At 40.6% G+C, this 20,041-nt stretch overlaps 1 protein-coding gene across 12 annotated transcripts in view; it reads right to left on the reverse strand.

The window, feature by feature from the left end:
* The window catches only part of msi2b (musashi RNA-binding protein 2b), a 277,906-nt gene that overhangs the window by 174,304 nt on the left and 83,561 nt on the right, over positions 1 to 20,041 (reverse strand). For all 12 annotated transcript variants that reach the window (XM_023152789.3, XM_004557380.3, XM_004557383.3 and 9 more), the window contains exon 6: positions 18,372 to 18,464. In XM_023152789.3, coding sequence (XP_023008557.1) covers positions 18,372 to 18,464 — 93 coding nt within the window. The remainder of the gene's footprint in view (positions 1 to 18,371; positions 18,465 to 20,041) is intronic.

Consider the following 20,041-nt stretch of genomic DNA (forward strand, 5'->3'; position numbering starts at 1 on the left):
GTTTGATGTGATGTGTTTTCATGCCTGAGGACAGTGTTAAGTTTAGCTAGCACCAGGCCACCATGAATGAGGCTGCTTCGTTGATTGGAGACCTCCAGCCAGTGTTCTCTCTTAGAGTGTGATAACCCAACGTTCCTGGGACAATCTGCTGCAATAAGGCTGGGTAAATAAGGTTTTTGAGCCATTAAATGAACTACTACAACAGACTCTAGGATTACTAATGCACTGATAGTTCGGATTGATCAAAAGTCTTGATGATTAACTGGTTATCGATGAATCACTGACACAGCCAGAATGCAGTCTAAGTTAGAGCATAGCATGAGCTAAGCAATGTGCTCTGCCAATTACAGCAGGCTCAGACTGTTGAAGGTGGCCCAAAGGCAAAGCAGAGCTGCGGCCACCTCTCCCAGGAAGGCGTCCAATTACCACCCAACAGTGCAGTGTCTGTTTGACTCATGAAAACACATGACACACATGAGAGACCTCATAGATTTACCTGTCTTTCTGGCACAGTCTCACATCCCACCCTGTGCTTTTCTGTTTTGTTTTTTTAGTATTTTTCAATCATCTCTGTTGTGCCTCACCTCTTCAATTTCTTTCTTCTTGACAAAAGACTATTCGAAAGATAATGACCAAGAGAAATTGAGGTAAAGGAGAGCGTTTTCCAGTGCTCCCTTTCAACTACGCATCCTCTTTATAGGAGAGTCAGAAGCGGCTGATGTGACCTAACCTTGCCGCCACATGGTGACTACTGTGCCAGCCCTACCTGCATTCCTGCTGATGAGACGCAGGCCATGACAGTCCTTCAGCGTCTCTCCCTAGTAGGAGGCACTCCACTGATTTTATTTTCGTTTTCCCCACTTAAATCTCCCCAAAGTCACTTTCAAAGTCTGTATTTCATAATCTGCCAGTAAGGAGACGTGTCACAGGTCAAGCTGGCCAAGTAGAAATAAAGCTGTGAATGATTACGCTATAGTCATACTAAGGAAAACAGTAGTTGGAAACAACAATAAACTTCTGATCATTTGCCGTTAGTGGTCTGAGACGAGGATCATGTCTGTAACCCCTGTCAGTCAGGTGCTAAAGTGAATTTAGCTATAACCTCACAGATTTGAAACAGAAAGTCCACCACAAATATTGAGGTAGTTGGCGCAGGACTGTGATTTTAACTGGAAAATGACAGGTGCTTAATAAATTTGCTTTTATATAGGAATAAAAGCAGAATACAAACAGTTTTTAACCAGTTGAGTAAAGTGCCTGATTGCAGAGATATGAATTTTAAATTGTAGATGAATTGCACTCATCAGTGCAGACTGTCTGTGTTTAAAAATTAGACTGCAATTTTTTGCACTTCTCCAATCTGTCTGAGAGTGATTGCTGTCAGTCTGAGTCAAATTGCAATTGTTTGAAGACAGGCTGCCTCCCAATAGGCGACCTGTGCAATCACCTTGCCACTGAAAGTGGTCGCCAAGAGGTTGAGAGTGTTGTATAGTCGACCGCCATTGGCCACCAAAACTACTTTGCTGAAAGCAGGAAAAAAAAAAATCAATGCAAACCATCAATTTTTCCTAGACACAAAGAGGTAGCTGCCCTGTTTTTACTCTACTGTGACTGAGCTGTTAGCTAATATCTATCTTTAAAAATACGTCGACCAGGTTTGAACTAAGAAAGTTTTAACTCTGTCTGACTAATAATGGATAATTAATTAGCAATCATTTAAAGTAGATCGGTGAAACAGAAATGATTTTTAAAATAAAGATTTTACAATAATACATTGACACTGTAATTATGTGATTGCAGTAGGGCTGCCACGATTAGTCGATTAGTCACGATTACGTCAACTATCAAAATCGTTGAAGGCTAATTTAATAGTCGATGCGTCGTTTGACGATCCTGAAAGATGCAGGCATAAGTAGGTTTTAAGAGTGTAATAACGGACTGAAACAGAAGATGGCAGCAATGCATCTACGAGGATGCCAGCTGCCGTTAAACCCCGAAGAAGAAGAAGCACCCTCTGGTATCGTAGCTATGTCCAAATTCAAGGGCCGCATCCTTCAGAGGCCGCATTTATAGGCCAATTACGTTACAGTGATGCGACGAAGGCTGTCCAAATTCAAAGACTCCTTCAACTGCGTTCTCTTTTTCCCCAGATTTGAAGGATGGGTCTGGTGTAAAACCTTCGTGGCCCAACCTATCCCAGGATTCATAGCGTGGCTCAGCCAATTCCCGTTTCCAACAATGGTGGCAGCTACTCAGTTTTAATATTACACTTATTTCTCTTTCTGGGTCACAAAATACACTTTTAACATATTTCCAGGCGAGAATGTAGCTGTGTAAATTTCAAATATCTGCTCGGTTTATCAAGATATCAGATATTTGCAAAAGTGCACCGACGTACTCCGACATTTTCGGAGATGTCTGTTAGTCACCAGCTCGATAGCAAGCCGGGAGCTCGAGGGTCACTAGAGCCGCCGAGAACGGCAAACTCCCGGCACATCATTTTCAGATCACCGCGGTCTTTCGCTACTCAGGTTAAATGTAACATATAAATCACTTAGATAACCTAAAAATTTTATTATTTGGCTTTTTTTTAGTGTTTTATTTGTTCGTGAGTAAATCAGTTTGGCTGAGATTAAAGTTATTAGATTAGATTCGATAAAATAAAACTTTATTAATCCCCCGGGTGGGTTCCTCCTTTGTTTTCACACAGCTGAATAAACGTCAAACAGAAAACTGATTAAACAGAAGTGTGAGATGGTCGAGAATTTACACCAGATTACATCTGATTAGTTGACTAATCGCAAAAATAATCGCTGACTAGTCGACTATTAAAATAATCGTTTGTGGCAGCCCTAGATTGCAGTCTATACAGATAATATAAAACCATGGAAATGCATTATCAATAAAAATAACAACACTAATAACAGCAGTAATGTTTAAGAATTTCAAGTTATGCTTTTAATCCAAAACATACCGCACATACATCTACAGACACAAAGACAAAACGTTATTTTCGAACAGTATTTGCACGGAGCTGCCTTGCTCTGTTCTGTGATGCATACAACGCCACATTTTCAGCACCAGATAAGGCACATCACATTCTACACAACAGATTAGCCGTGATGGTGGATGCCGTGTCCAACAGATTCACTAAGACTTCCATTTGCCAATGGAACCATCAACCCTTTTCCAGTGACACAGCCTTGGCCCCATTCGAACCTTTCAGTCGCAAGTGTGTCAGCCATGCAAAATGGAGAACAGATGTGGTATATGGGCAGAGTAATATAGTCTTACACTGCCTCCACTGCACCTGATGATATGGAGCCAATAGGGGCATTTGTCAAATGCAATCAGGTGTGATGGAGGGGAGAGATAGGGGGAGGACAGAGAAAGAAGGAGGGAGTGGGGGACTGAACAGCTTGAGCCCTGTCAAAGTCTCTTCAGAGCATCAGCTGTGGGGACACTAAGACCAAAAAACAAAGCTACGCCTGAAAAGAGTGAGCTCTGCTCCGAAAGGAGAGTGTCGCTTACAAGAAACCCTAATCACACCGGAGAGAAAATCAAAATCTACTCACAGCACTCTTTATTTCCATGAGGATATTTAAATTTGGATCATTTACAGAGCATGCTACACTCAAAAAACACAAAATTTCCAAAATGCCATAAGGTCATATCTTAATAAAAGGGAAGAGACACACGCTGTTCATTTCTCTGTGAACTGTGGCGCTATCTCGTTTCTGCTGCTCGTTTCTGAGCCTATAAAAAGGTCCACAAGGTCAGAATAAAGGCCAGTCTAGTCCCTCGAGCAGGGCACTTGAATGGAAAGTCTGAATCTGATTTACACTTTGGCCACATGTGCAAGCTGCCAATGCCTGGGCAACCAGCCAGACAAGAGAGGAAAAGTAGAGGAGTGTGTCAGTGATGATGAAGGTAGGAATAAATGCAGATACTGACACAGTATTACAAATACAAACTAGCAGTAAAAAAAGGCTAAATGAGAATGAGAACACAGGGCATTTGAAGATTTTAATAATGAACATGATTGTTAGCAATCAGATCTAAATCAACTACTTTGTGTGAGAGCTTTTGTCTGACATGGGTAACCAAATCAGCCTTAACTCGCTGGAAGACGTGAACCACGTCTGTGACGTGTCACAATCTGAAACTCCATTTATACTGACAACTTCATCTCCTTTATGTAAATGGACGATTGCATCTTTTTTGTATCTGTTTTATCCTCAAACCAGATGGCAATGTGGCAATTTAGTTAAATGATTTCCAATTAAAAGAGAAACGCTATTGCAATACAAATGTCTTTTCTCCACATTTAACCAATATACAGACATAATTCTGATGTATGTGCCACATTGCTAATTCAAATCTGTTGCGACATGAGACAACTTCCATGCTGTGTAAATGCCATTCACTTTCCGAAGCGCATCATGTGCTTATCGACATTCTTTTTAGAGAAATGATTGCCAAAAAGAAGAAAGAAAATTGCCAAAGATGGAAGAAAAAAGTCACAAAGATAACAAAGGTGCTAATTACCATAGAGGCAAAAAATAAACCCAAAGAAACTGGATGTTTATTTTGCAAACATTGCTTAAATTATATAAGACACATGTTAAGTAAGATGTTGGTCTCTATCGCTAAATTCCCCTTCGTGACCACTGTAGAAAGGTCATTTATTTTTGTAACTCACCCACATAAACCGTATTAGGGTTTAAACTTACACATCATGAGGGTGTGACTTCATCTTACTAGAACTCTAAAATGTTTCTGTGTTGTTGGTCTGGGTTATTTCAAAAGGGAGTTATCTGATAATAATATAGCTTGCTGTGAAGTTCAAGAAGTACATCATTCAGATTGGCTTAGAGAAATATTTGGTAAATGGCCTGTATTTGTATAGCGCTTTACTTAGTCCCTATGGACCCCAAAGCGCTTTACACTACATTCAGTCATGCACACATTCACACACTGGTGATGGCAAGCTACATTGTAGCCACAGGTGCCCTGGGGCTGGGACACACTGACAGAGGCAAGACTGCCGGACACTGGCGCCACTGGGCCCTCTGACCACCACCAGTAGGCAACGGGTGGAGCGTCTTGCCCAAGGACACAACGACCGAGACTGTCGGAGCCGTGACTCGAACCGGCAACCTTCCAAATACAAGACGAACTGCCAACTCTTTGAGCCACGATCACCCTGCTGATTTATATTGCTAAGTATAAATCAGCAGTGATCTACATCTGATTGATACCCGCATATAGTCTGTGGATGCACACTGCTAACCAAGCTTGTGCTAGCTTAACTCCAGTTTTCAATAGATAACCTCTCAACATCAGAGTGGATACATCTATCTGTTATATGCAGTCTATGCATACCAGTGAGTCTCACAGCAAAAATGTCCGTACACACACACACACACACACACACACACACACACACACACACACACACACACACACACACACACACACACACACACACACACACGTATAAGACAAAACCGATCAGACAACAACATAAAGAAGCGATGTGGTTTTGGTGATAGCACAGTGATTCAGTGTTTATTGGAACCACCATAGCACAACAGAAAATACACTGTAATCAAAAAATTTACTGACGAGACCTGAAAGGAACAAACTAAAGATCACATACATTGAGTGAACAAAGGCTGTAAAAAAAGAAGCATGTTTCTCCCCAAAGAATAAAGGAGTATCTGTCATTATTTGTTAGCAACGAGCCTGACTCCCACGGGTTTAAAGCTTTTATGTGGAAATTAATATGTTTGTGGACCAACATAGCAATTCCACATTGGTAAATAAATGGGATAAAAGCACATCCAGTCCAATGCATATCAAGACTAACACAGTCACTTTGCAAACCAGATGGCCAACTTTTATTTCAAGAAATAAATTAACTCAAAAGTTGTGTCTTTTCTAATGAGCTTGCTTTGTGCTTTTTCATGTGCAATTTCATTTTCCTATTAAGATGTACAATAGTTTGAGCATGTCACTTCTACCCACATATCAGCTCTGCTTTAAACAGTCTAAAGCAAGCACGGCACAAGCTGATGGCAAAATGTCAATTGCTTCCCGAGTCTGATTTGTCTAGAAACAACACACTTAATTTGAATGAATTAAAATATCAAAATACTTGAAGTGTGTGCCAACTTGAAGGGGACACCTTCTGTTTTCCTGGTTTGCTCTGCTCAGAAAGTCAAAAACAAACCAATCAACATGAAGGACACTGAAAGCCTGATGTATATTTCTCGGTAACTTGTACAGTTTGAAACATGGCAAAATTGTATATCACTATGTGACAACCAAACATCGGTGCTGGAGAATTTTATTTAGAAACAGCTATAATGTCAGAGCAGCTCTAGTTTTTTGATAGCCCAAGGCTATTTTTGTCAATGAAAGCAAAATTTTTTTATACACAATTATCCTCCTATTCAATGCAGTGAGTTGGCAGCTGGATGACTTGCTGGCAGATGATTTAATGCAATCAACTCGACACTTGAGCACAATAACGCCTGTCCTTTTAGTCTTCCCCTCATATCACATTCACATGAAGTTCTAATCAAATCAAATAAAAGCTGTTTCACATGTAATTCTGCCTCTTCTACCCACCCACTCATACTATGACAGAGTTTGCATGCTAAGAGTTCCTTTTAAATTAAACTTTTTTTTATTTTTTATTTCTTTAGGAAATGTTGTCCTCTCTGGTACCACTAAATATTTAAAAAAGGAACTAAAAAGAGGTCTGCACACAAACCCATAAAAATGTTAAGTGACACTAATTTGGTCAAACCAATTCACTGAATTTAATGAAATACAATTTCTGCTGGGACAATATTCACACCAGTTGGTCTGTGTGTCAGTGGGAAGGAGCATTAACATATTCCCGTGTATCATGAAAACATCCAACACAGTTTGCTTCGCCCAAAATTCTGGAGGGAGAGGGGGGGGGAGAGAGAAGCTGTGATTTAACTGAACAGAATCACATATGCAAAGCAGTTAGCGATTCCAGCGGAAATGGGGCTGTATATTCAGTCGTGTTGTGACACACACCTTTCTCTGTCTACATAATTTTATTTTAGTGGGTAACTCATCTTTAAAAAGGGATGACTGCTCCTTGGTGGCTTTTACAATGTGTGTTCAGCTGGAAGAGACTGATGCTGGGCTGGCAGTAGGCTTATCAAAAACAAGTTGAGGCAACCCTCCAGGAGGCAAGACGGAGAGAAGGATAAAATCTATGCTTCTGCTCAACTAACCATCAAACCTAATTACCTGTGGACAGGACTTATGGGCCACATGTTGGGTTCAAAGTTTCCTGATCTGGAAGTGACTTGGAAGAGGCTTTAGTGTGTGTGTTGTGTGTGTGTGTGAGTCTGTGTGTGTGTGTGTGTGTGTGTGTGTGTGTGTGGGGGGGGGGGGGGGGTCAATGTGTCCGTGACCAAAAGATTAAGCTGAAAGACAAGACTCGGTGCCAGATCTTGGCTCTATGCCATTAGTTCAATCAAGCAGACTTATTTAGCTTTTAGACAATTCGACCAGAACCCTGAGATACCACTTCAGAAAATAAGCTAAAGATTATTCATAGCATGGCAGCTAAGATAGGGATCTGTCACTCTCGAGCATCGTATACACGTCCGCTTGCTCAATACATTATTCATTTCTAAGGGGGTAAGCACACTGTTTAGGAAACACACAGACACAAACACAAAAAGGTGTAGAAATAACAGTAAATCAAACATAGAGGTCAGCAGAGCCAAGGAAAATGGATGAAAGCATAATGACTGCCATGTAGACACATAGACCTGGACACTTGTGTGGTGCTACCAGCATTTATGAAAAGGCTGCCTTAGAAATCCGCCTAAAAATAAAACAAAACTACAACATGCGTCACTGTTAGTCCAACCTTACCGTGACCCCATAACCCAAACTAAGTGCTTTTTAACAACTAGAAAAATGTCTCAAGTAATTACTGATCACCTAAATGCACCACCGAGAATCACTGACAAGTGCTACTGACAATATATTACATTTACCTTTGCACTCATCTTTACAAGTTCTGCATGATTTTATATTCTGCCAGCTTCTTGTATGTCATCTATACTTTTTTTAAATGGAAAATGCAAAACAAGAAAGATGCTTTTAACCGTTTGTGACATGATGTACCTTATCTTAATCTCCATCATTATCTGTGTCTTTCCCCATCTCTCAGTATCACAGAAATACATACAGTGGTTATTTACACAAAACTGGCTTAACAGCTCCACCATCTACCACTGATTAAAACTGATCTGCTGGTACAAGGTGTGACAGAAAGAAAAATCCACTGCTCTGTAAATTTCTTATTTTCATGTGCATCTCTCTTGTGGGGGATTCAGAGTCGAAAGAAATATAGGACCAAGATTCTTGTTATTTCATGGTGATTTTCTTTTCTGGCTAGCGGTGTTTACCATGCATACTGTAGGTGAGGTCCTTGGTAAAGATGCAAAAGACTAAAAGTTAGCTCCAGTTTAGGGTCTTTGGCATTTCAGATGAGGACTTTTATCCACATTCTGAAGACCACTGATCCCAATTTTGACACCACTGGACAGAGTCAGGCTAGCTGTTTCCCCCCTGTTTATAGTCTTCCTGCTAATCTAATCTAAGCTTGTGGCTGGAGCCTTATATTGAATGGAGAGACATCAATTTTCTTATCTAGCTCCCCACTAGAAAGCAGATGAGTGTGTTTCCCAAAATGCTGAATGATTTCTTCAAGGAGATTTTAGTTCACCTTAAAAGCAGCAGACAAGTGACTGTCAAATCTTTGTTTAATCACTTTCCCCAAGCACCAGGTAGATCCATGAAAGCGATGGTGGACGTTGCTGACTTTCACAGTTGCCTCAAGAAAGAATGAGCTTTTGTTAATGTCAGAGGGGGATATATACTGACTTCAATCATCACAAAAAGGCTTTAGAAATAAACAGCAAGCTAGCTATTACTTTACCTGTACGTTGCCCATTCAAGACATGCTGGTGGCTGTTTAAACAGCTGATAATTAGAGCAGGAAAGAAAACTCCCGCCTAACGTACTGCTATCCAGTGTGGCAGACAAATCTTGATATTTGTTATTTTAAAAGTGTGTTCTGCCTGATTCAAAACACTAAGAAATTGCAAACTGTATCAAATTCTTCTGCTTGCTTAGAAATTTCATATCTAAAATCCATTTCATGCAGGTTTTACAGCAGTAGCTCAATTTCAATTCTAAAAGGACATTGCATGTATTACTGACACGAATTATGTGACCCTATAATCTGATACAGACTAAAACATAAAGTAAAATAAATTAAATGTTTAAATTTATGACATTTAATCCTAGGCATCAACGTTTTAGCCACTGTTAATCTCTCTAGCTTTTTCTAGCCATTCGTTAGCTCTAACTATTCAAACATATACTTGGACGAGTTGACTTGCTGTAACTCAAACCAACAATGTCAGGCACATAATCAGGGGTCCATTTATATCTGAGTGAATTTCTTTGCAATGCTTGAATGTGTGTGCGTCTTTTTTAGTGTAACATGTAGTAGATGAGTCATTTCACATCAAGTGTGCTGCTGCTATGAACAAATTAAATGTTCTTAAAATGCATCACACACAATTTATAGATTTTTCAGTAGTTACAGTTTAGCTTACAATGAGTTTATGCATATAGATAAATTCTAAAGGGGACCTGTTATGCTCTTTCCGAGCCCTGTATTTTTTTCTTTAACTCTACTAGTGCCTCTTTGCCTTTGACTGTGTAGAATAATAATTGTCTGAAGCTGAATTTTTATGAGATTTTTTTCCCCGCTTAATATGAGCATCCACCATTATAGGAGTACATTTAACAGTAAAGTACAGTATATATCTTTTGAAATAGTTTGTGTCCCTGAATTGTCTATCCTCCCCTGTTTCTTACTGAAATTCTTCTGAATAGGTCCCCTTGTTGGTCCTCACATGACTTGCTTTAAGTTGTATATTTATTTGGGGGGAAAACATCTGTATGTCACTCTTTCATCACCTTTTTTTCAATGTTTCACAATGATTCACAGATAGGTTAGAGCAGGGGTGCAAAACATAAGGCCCAGGGGCCAGGATTGTGCCGCCAAAGACTCCAATCTAGCCCACTGGATGGCTTTGTAAAATGTAATGGATAGGATAAATTATGAATGTCTAACTGTATTTTTATAAGGGTTACAGCTTTTCACTACTCATAAAGACCTCCCCCATTGCCATTCATACTCCTGTCTTCCTTCTCTCACTCCAACCGGTCGCAGCAGATGGCCCCGCCCCTCTCTGAGTCTGGTTCTGCCGGAGGTTTCTTCCTGTTAAAAGGGAGTTTTTCCTTCCCGCTGTTGCCAAAGTGCTTGCTCATAGGGAGTCATATGATTGTTGGGTTTTTCTCTGTATGTATTATTGTAGGGTCTACCTTACAGTATAAGTGCCTTGAGGCGACTGTTGTTGTGATTTGGTGCTGTATAAATAAAACTGAATTGAAAATACACTAAAACATGAACAATGAAATGAGAAAGAGGTCCCATTTTTCACCTTCCACTTTGCATTTCTGTCACGTCTGGCACTGAGCTAACAGAAATCTTTCTATCATTTTATTTTTATTTCTTACAATTGAAACCAAATGAGTCTGGCAGACCTCTTTTATTAACTACACTGGCATTTCTTTATTACGTAAACCAAAAAAGAACAAAACTGAAATTTATTGTTGAAATTGCACTTGTTTTTCTTATATTAAAATGTATAAGAGTTTAAATGTGTAGTTAAAATGATTTACTCTGACAGAAAAGGTAATTTCACTGGTTCAGCTCACTCAAGGGCCGTATGTGACCACGTAAAATTTCGAGTTTGACATTTCTGTGTTAGAGCATAACATGTCCAGCTTGTTAGCTTTACAGTATAAACTCACACATTTTGAAATTTTGTTTATATGCCTGATACACATGTTCAAAATCCTTCCTCAACACGAATGATGGTTATTAACAGATTAACAGTCTGACAACTAATGAATGCCTTGCCACACTGATTTGCTTATTCACCGTAGTGTGTTAAAAACATTGGTAAACTAGCACAGAACTGTGAGATATATTCACATATCTCAGAGCATAAGTCTTAGTGCCTTTTGTGATACACCGACCACTTGTGTAGAAACATGAGGCAATAATGGTTATGCTAACAACATGTTAACACTGTCACTTTTTAACAAAACATATTCACTACAGAAAATGAACAAACTCTCAAAAATATATGAGAACAAAGAATACAACAGAATCAGAGAAGAGCTGCATAAGAGAAAGCATATTAGAAAGAAAATGACAACTTCTGCAATTAGATCTTTTGCTGAAACTACAGTTTTCATTGCAATTACCCTCTTTTGTTTGGCCTACTTACTCTGCTTCAACTAAATATTTTTCCAATCAGTCTTGTCACTACCAATGTAGCTTCAAAATGAAACCTAACAAGCAATTTCTAATAACTTTATTTAATGGTTCACATTTCTCCTTAAGTCTACATAATCTAACACTTTTAGAAGAACTGGGGATACTCAGACACACATACACATGCAGGAATGAGCTGTAAGTGTTTTAGATAAGTGAAACCTTTGAGACTTACTTAGCCCTTCACATCAAACCACAGCACATTGTGTACATTTTCATGTAAGAACATTTATCTGGTGATTTCAAGAAGGCAGTGTGTAGGAGGCACTCATAACATGAGCTGGAGCTGCCTGTGGACCTGGTCACACACAGCAGTAGGTGGCTAAAGAAGGAAAAGCAAAGGGCCACTTGAAGTCAACACTTATACTGAATTCACATACTATATGAAAGACATATATACTGTCAGTGTTGTGGAAAGGAAGTTATAGCCAACTCTCACCGCAATGCAGTATTCTTTCCACACTTTTGTCTCGTCTTAATTTTCAAAGTATATCACAGAAATATTATTCAACATGATTTTGAAGCTTTTGTTCTTTTACTACTGTTTGGCTACTGATGGCTGTTTTATTCTGTTTGTCATATACTTGTAAAATATGACTGGCTGTTTAGGCAGTGGCTCATTTGGGATAAATCCATGCAGAGGACAGCACAAATGATCTGTACAGCTCTGAGTATCACTTTATATGTTGGTAAGAAATGTGCATTGTCATCATTTGAGCTGTACTGTGTCAACAGCTTGTTTCGCAGGTGTTGCTGAGTCATGCTCTATAAAAAATGTCAGACGAGGGCAAACCTTTTTTTTTTTTAAAGGGATTTAAACCCTGTCTATCCATCTACCTATATATCTATAGAACACACACATAGCATATACCGAAGCATATTTCATAGGCATCTGGGAAATAAAGCTCATTTTGAGTCTCAGAAGTGCTCTCCCACATAAGATTCCCTGAGGACTAGACCACAGTTTGCAAAGCCGAGGTGTCCACCTCCACACCAGTCTGATGGTGAGACCGCTGCAAATTACTCATGACACTTCCTCTGATGACATTTTTAAAACCGCTTCCTCTGGTGAATGGCATCTCTGCCTCCTTCCAACCATCTATCCACCACCACCATCAACACTCCACCTAAACACACACAATAATTCCCCGGTCTACTCATGTCACAAGAGAGATTGCTGCCTCCTGCCTTCACCTGATTGACCCCCTTTGAGCAGGTGCTGGATCTGATCCAATCACAGTCAATCTTTTTTTAAACATTTCATTCTTTAAGCAGAACAGGGGCTCAAAATTCCATCATTCAATGACCCGATCAGTCGCCGATAACACAATCAAGCCAATCCCGGCTTATCCCCGGGGAAGCCATTTCAGGAGGGACAGCTGGGAGATGAGGCTACAGACCTACAGAAAGGTGTCAATCTCCCTTGATCCACAGCTCTTTTTCGTGAGCCGCCTATACTGCACAGCATCTAGTTGTTAAAGACCACTTGATATTGTGCTATTACTTAGTGCTCTGAATTCTATTTAATCCTCTGTTAAAGGTCTGCAGCAATCTGCAGTAAAGACATATGCATTAACACATACACACGTTCACTCTCTTACACAAAGACATACACTCAAGAAATGCTCTCAGACCTGCAATAGATCTCAATTTTTTTACGGCCATTTAAAAGCTACTCTATTGAAAATGTTGCTGGGCCACTGGGCAAATAAAGGTCGAGGGGGATATGAAATAGTTTGTCTTACGGGCCCCTTCCCCCCGTGTGTCCCTGCAGTACCGCGGCCATATCCACATTCATAGCCAATTCATTTATATTGCACTGCCCTTCTCATTGCTAGTCTCAGTCACTAACTACAAGTGACTGCAATGAGATTGAAGCTTCTGGCTAAATCTCCATTGCAAGGCACAAGCTCCATCATTGCTGCTCTGATCACTCCTTATAATCACTGGAACCAGACTATATCCTCGGCTGATTGGGGGAGTCACTGCAGAGAGGAAACAATCACAGAATGTCAGCAGATGATGGACACCGAGACGATGGAGTAGTGGTGGTCACTGTGAGCTACCATGTAAATGGCATGCAAATGTGCACCTGCACCAGCCGAGGAAGTGGAATGAAGAACTGTGGCCTTTTGATTAGGTTCCTTTCCCTCGCATGAAGTGTACTTTTCTGCAATGATCATCCATGTCTGCCATTTCAGCCAATGAACATGTTGAACATGTGAACAAGCCCAAAGTGCAATTAATGCGCATGCTAACGGTTTCTATTTTAAGCTTAGTGGATGGGTTGTTGAAAGAGCCTAAGTGCCATCGTAGGTTAAATTTAATCTAAAATCAAACAGATAAGACAGGAGTGATGAAATCAATTATTATTTGTGATTTGCAATCTCTGAGCACTGATTGAAATGGGCTCTGCGAGAACGGCATGCCACAGTACTCTATATTCTATAATGATCATTGTCATCAGGGCTGCTTTTTTCTCTGAATACCTGAAAACCTTGAATGTCTTTAAGGACCCTGGGCAGGTATGCAAAATTAATTCATACGGTCTTTACAGGCTGTCACAGAGTTATTTTTTTGCCATTTACAAAATCTAAGGGCACGCAAAATGTCAGCCGTGGTATTAGATTACCAGAGCCACAGAACAAATTTCATGCACTAACCAAGGAATCTTTTTCCGATGCCTGCATTTTAATTCTGCCTCTTATCTGCTTCCTTTCAGTGAAAGTATAAGAGAAGTATGCAGCTAGTTCCCTAGCCAAGGGTGAAACAGCACATAGCGGCTCTCGGCTGGGAGAAGGCGCTCTGACAGTGATCTTTCCATCAGTTCACTCATCCTTCCAGTGTCCTCCAACACAAGCCATCACTCTAGCAGTCACATCTCTCATCTGCTATTTGTTTCTTCTTTTTTTTCCACTGTAAGACCACTGCTGTATTTTATAACTCAGTGATAAACTATGTGTCTACCTTTATTGCTCCTGAGCCCAGTGGCACTGAATTGGTTAAGCGCCTCCTTCTCTTGCTGCCACTGAGCTCCACCTCCAGGATCTGGCTCTAGACCAGTGGAGCAAGAGACCTAGGACCGCCTAAACATAAAGGGATGATTGTGGCAGCCCAGTGACATGGAAGCAAGTAGTTCTGATGAAACTGACCGTCAGCTTCAGGTCTGCAGGAACTGAGTCAGTGAGCTGTAGTTGTTTCAGCTCAGCCAAATAAAGGCACTATGAGACGCACTCAAAGCCGATTACAATAAACCAATGAGGAAGCATTAGCCAACACAGCTAACTAGGACTTTAACTGCAGGGAGAGCTCGTCTGAGGCCAGGGCAGGCCTCGGGTTGCACACCGCATGCAAATTTCTGAGGTGTCAACAAACGTACTCTCATCTTTAATCAAGTGCCTACGTCAGCGACATTTTGGTGACATCGGCGTACTATTAGAGTTTGGAAAATGATATTGACATACTTGCTTAAGTCCAAAACAAAATTTTGAAATATGAAAACTTTATTATTTCAGTTCTTTTGAATCTAGACAGCAACCCAACAGATATAGTTTAAAGGAAAACGTTACCAATTTATGCACGCACATTTCTTTTAGTTAAGTACTTAACTAAATATATGGTGTCTGAGCATGCCACACGATGGGCTTTGTGAAGCTACTGCCTATCAACTGCATGGTCACAACACATTTATTTATCTTGTCGATCTTGCTGGCAGAAAACAGGCAAACCTGATCTGCTGGCTTCTTTGAGGGCTCACATTAAAGCTAGTGTAGAGACCGAGATGTTGCTCATGCGGTCTAAATCGCAGTGGAGAATGTTAGCTTGACAGGTGGTGCAGTACAGTGATTAGGACTAAGGCTTTAATGAATTTCCAATCATCAAATTAACTTCTTGCAGTAATCTTATTAATGATAGATCCATCTACACAGCATTTGGTGGGAAATAGCTCAAACCTTGGTCGCTGTGACACCACTGTGCAGGGCAGAAACAAAAGCAGTCTGCAGAGGGTTGTTGTTGTTGTGCAAACTACAGACAAAAGCAAAGGCAGCTTTGACGAGTTAAATGAATTAAGAATGCTTACAAGAGACTGTGCATATTGCAAACCTAGCAATATGAGATTAAAAAAATGGGAAAAATGTCAACAAGAAAGGTCTAAATATGAGGGGAAATGACCCAAAGTGCTATATGTAAAGGCTAACAGTCTTTTCTTAAAGTCTGCACAGTAGCACATAGTGCACAAACAGCACAATGATTAATTTGACTTTATTGCAAGACAGAAATAGCAGCAGCAGCCTCCAGTTAAGAGTCCTTGAATATAAAGGGAGGCCAGGCAGTACTGATAAGATTGTCTCATCTGGCTTGCAGGGGTAAAGTGCATTGTGCAGCCTGGGAAAAAAGAAAAAAGATGGAAGGCAGGATGTGGCTACTATTAGGCAGGTAATGGGATCCATCTGAGATGCATTAGAATCAGTCAAACACAACCACACTTCAGTTCCATTCAAATGACTGTCACAATCACTTCAAATGCACACCTCCAGCATGTACTGTAGGTGACAAAAAAAGTGTCTCTGGCTGTGGAGCAGCTCCTCTGAAGTTGTGCCAGGCTCAGGCACTTTCCTAATAGTGACGGCTGGGAGAGTGGCAGTGAGACTGATGTGCATGAGAGCTGTCAGCCTCTGCCCATAACAAATGCCACATCTCCACCGTGACAGAATGGAGACAGAAGGGAGGGACTGAGGTGGGAGGGAGAGGAGGTGTGGAGGTTACAGACAAAACCTGTGACCCAATTGTGGCCACACCAGCTGTTTCTCCTTCACTGCCTCCCAACCACCGCCTTCTCTGCAGACCACATCCTGCTAATTGGCGACATAGCATATATATATATATATATATATATAGACAGAGGAGTTGCTAAATAATATCAGTGAAATGGCCTGTTCCCAGTGAGAAAGAACATTCGCTGGTGCCTTAAGCTGAAGTTCTCTGATGATTGAAATATAAATGACTAGCTGCCCTGCCACCATGCTGGCTAATGTCCCCCTTGACATGCACATAGGCTGACAGACAGAAAGACGGACTGATGGCTGACTGACAGACTGACACACATACTGCCACCAAGATTCTATGAAGGGGAAACTGAATTAATTGGTTTTTCCTTCTGTGGATAAGTCTTTAGAGTGGTGTGTATGTGGCGATAATGGTAGGTTGCACTGACAGGCAGGTTATTTAATAAATCCTGGGGTGTGTAAGGCTGAAAGAAAGGACACACACAAAACAGAGAGAACCACTTTCTTTTTTTTGCTCTGTATCTTGTCTGCCATAGCCCCAAGTATCAACCTCTGATGTTCTTTTTTTTTTTGTGCCGAAGGCACTCAAACGCGCTCGTACGCACACATATGTACGTGCACACGTATACGCACACGCAGCCCTAATCACGCACCCACATAAATACACTTAATCGCTGACACACTCACGCATGGCAAGAGCAGTACTGCTAACACATCCAAGCATGCACAAGTAGGCTATAAAAGCACACACAGAAACATGCACAAGATCTCGCTCAATCAGTCTGATTTGTTTGTTTCCTCCTAAGCATTTGAGGATTCCTCAAGGAGGGAAAAAACTTTGTATAATCAAGTCAATTATGTCATTCAATCAAGTCGAAAATCATTTCGAGCCCTTTCTCACATCCATTGATTGCAAAGTCGTGCTGAATATTTGCTTGCTGCGTTCTATTGTGCAAATAAGCCATCTTTATTTGGAATGGCAGGCCAGGCCACGGTGAGGTCTTCGATGCCACTTCCAACTGAAAAAAAGGGAGCAAAACAAAGTCCTTCACCTTGCTCACTGTCAGTCAAGAAACTAACAGTGGGCTTCATAGGGGAGAGCTGGTTGCATATTGTCTCTGAACAAGAAAAAAAATGCAGTTTCTATTAATTTCTAAGGCCTCTTTTGTCTCCGTCAGTACCGCGGTACATTATGTGCCCATGAAAAATCCATCCTCACTAAAATTGTTTAAACTCAAGGTCAAGTGCTGATGTTACAGGGACTGTATCAGCTGAAGGTGACCTTGACTGATGTGGATTATGACATGAGGGAAATGGATCTCTGCTCAGTGTGGGGAAATTATCTGTGAAATGCTGCCACTGTATCAAAGACTGTTTGTGTGTGTGTGTGTGTGTGTGTGTGTGTGTGTGTGTGTGTGTGTGTGTGTGTGTGTGTGTGTGTGTGTGTGCGTGCACGCGCGCGCGCGCGCGCGCATCTTTTAGAGTCAGCATGTGAGAGCGCTATATATACGTCCTTGTATAGATTGGTGTGCATATATGCCTCACTCATGGGTGGGGGGATTTGCGTGTGAGAACAGCACGAAGCAGCAGCATAAAGAAACAGACAGCTAAATACAAGGCTGTGCCAATGCCGTCACAATAGCCCGTTGAAACTTTATTTCCAATCCTGAGTTGTATTGGATTCTTATGTTATGCTATCACAGATAAAAAGAAAACATTATTTGTTTTTGTTCGGAGGTTTTTTTCCCTCTTTGTAGGGTGGTTTGGTCATGGCAGCTGGTTGTCACTGCTTGTTTGCTCTGTACGTAAAATACATGTTGCTGACCAGCCATGGTGCACTGCGTGAAGCTACTATATCTTCAGATGTTTGCCTGTCGAAACACATATTCATTTGTTCAACTGTAAAGATAAAGGGAAAAACCTGCCCTGCTGATTCCTCTTAAGGCTCAACGTTTGAGATAGCTATAAAGACTGAGATGCTGGTCAAGAGGTCAAAGTTACACCGGAGTTAATCCAACATTTAATGGGAATTGAGAAGCGTTAAAGTGCGGGCTATTGTGACAACACCACGCGCGATGATAAGAAAAAACAAGTCTTACCTTCCCAAACTGTTCAAAATACTGCTTCACGTCTTCCACTACTGTATTGGCTGACAAGCCACCCACAAATATTTTCTTTGTTCTTGTGACCATCTGGAAGGAAAAAGGGCGACAGGAGATGATTAGTGACAAAGCTTCAAATGCTTTGTGCAACACCTTTAATGAGACTTCATACACAGTAAGTGAGCAGCACCTGGGTTGGAGGATGTAACAGAGCAAAGACAGTGTGATGCTAAACAGGAATACATGCATTCACACAACGATTAAAAAAAGTAGCACCAGTAAGATCACAAACACTTGAGCTTTTAGAAGGAAAAACAAAAATATTTTAGTCATGCGCCTTTTCTGCACAATTGCTTTTCGGACGGACGCGCAAATCAAATCAGATTGTGAGAGAATTAAAAATTTCATCCATTTCATCCTTAAAAGTTTGTTTATCTTACCAAAAATAAATAAATAAATAATTTATGGACTTTCCAAAAAAAAAAAAAAAGAAAAACAATTAATGAGAGCTAGGAGATGGAATCAGAGTGCATTAAAGCCTCATTTAGCTTCAAACAGCGAGAATATTAAGGATTATTACCCACAGTATCAAAAAGGGCACAAACATCTGCTGCCGACTACATGCTAAATTTAGGAAGACAATTTAAGAGGGAATCACGGCAACAATTCAACATCAGCATGAGTGTAAAATCTTTTTTTTTTTTCACGCACACAAGGCTGCACCAATTAAAAATTAGCTGGTAAACTAAATGAAGTGATATTTATGTAGCAATATTTCTCAACACACCAAGTGTTTTCATAAACTCACAACCCCTTAACATCTAACAAATTAAACCGTATTAAAGGGTCTGTGTTATTTGTATTTTCTCTTTTAAGTGCAGGATATGATGTTATTATGATTAATGCTTTGGCCTCATCTGACTCTGCAATGAGAGGCTGCCTCTAACACTGTAGGGAGAAGGACTTTCACCTCAGACTGTTTCAGTGGTGATCACATTGCAGCTTATTATCTGATCCAGTCCTCGCTAGTAGCTCTACCTTTTAATGGTACAAAGAGAATGCTAAACGTATTTTTATTATGATCATGAAAATTCGCAATTATGCTGGTTATGGCATTAGTGAGGTCAATTAATCATCAACTTTGGAAACATCACTTGTTAATCTATCTATTGCCAAATGCGGTAGCACAGTGTTGATCGAGCTCTATGGCCCACTGCTGAGAGTAATGCAATATTTATCAATGCCCGGTATTATCACCCATGTCTGTGGTGACTTTCCCGGAAGAAAAAAAGGAAAAAAAAGAAGCTGTATTTAGTTGCTGCTAATGCGATCAGAACATTTCCTTCTGCTGCAGCTTCACATTAAAAGCATCTACAGTAAGTGGCGAAACACAAATGGCCTTTTTTATGAAGTAGTCACCGCAAATGTAGTGTCTATCAGTGAGTGTTGCACTAAAGGCTATCATTCATCAAATATGCATCGACAAAACAAGACAGTGGTCATTTTCAGCATCTTCCCGCAGTTTGAAATACGGCAGGCGCTAATGGAACAAAGAAGGAGCAGCCACAGTGAGCTGCAGGCACCAGGCTGCACATCCTCAACTACTGACAGAGATAAGCCACGTTCCCTTTCGCTGTGCCCTACTATGTCCACAGTTATGCTACGTA

Source organism: Maylandia zebra, linkage group LG10 (assembly GCF_041146795.1).
Source record: "Maylandia zebra isolate NMK-2024a linkage group LG10, Mzebra_GT3a, whole genome shotgun sequence".
Lineage (NCBI taxonomy): Eukaryota > Metazoa > Chordata > Actinopteri > Cichliformes > Cichlidae > Maylandia > Maylandia zebra.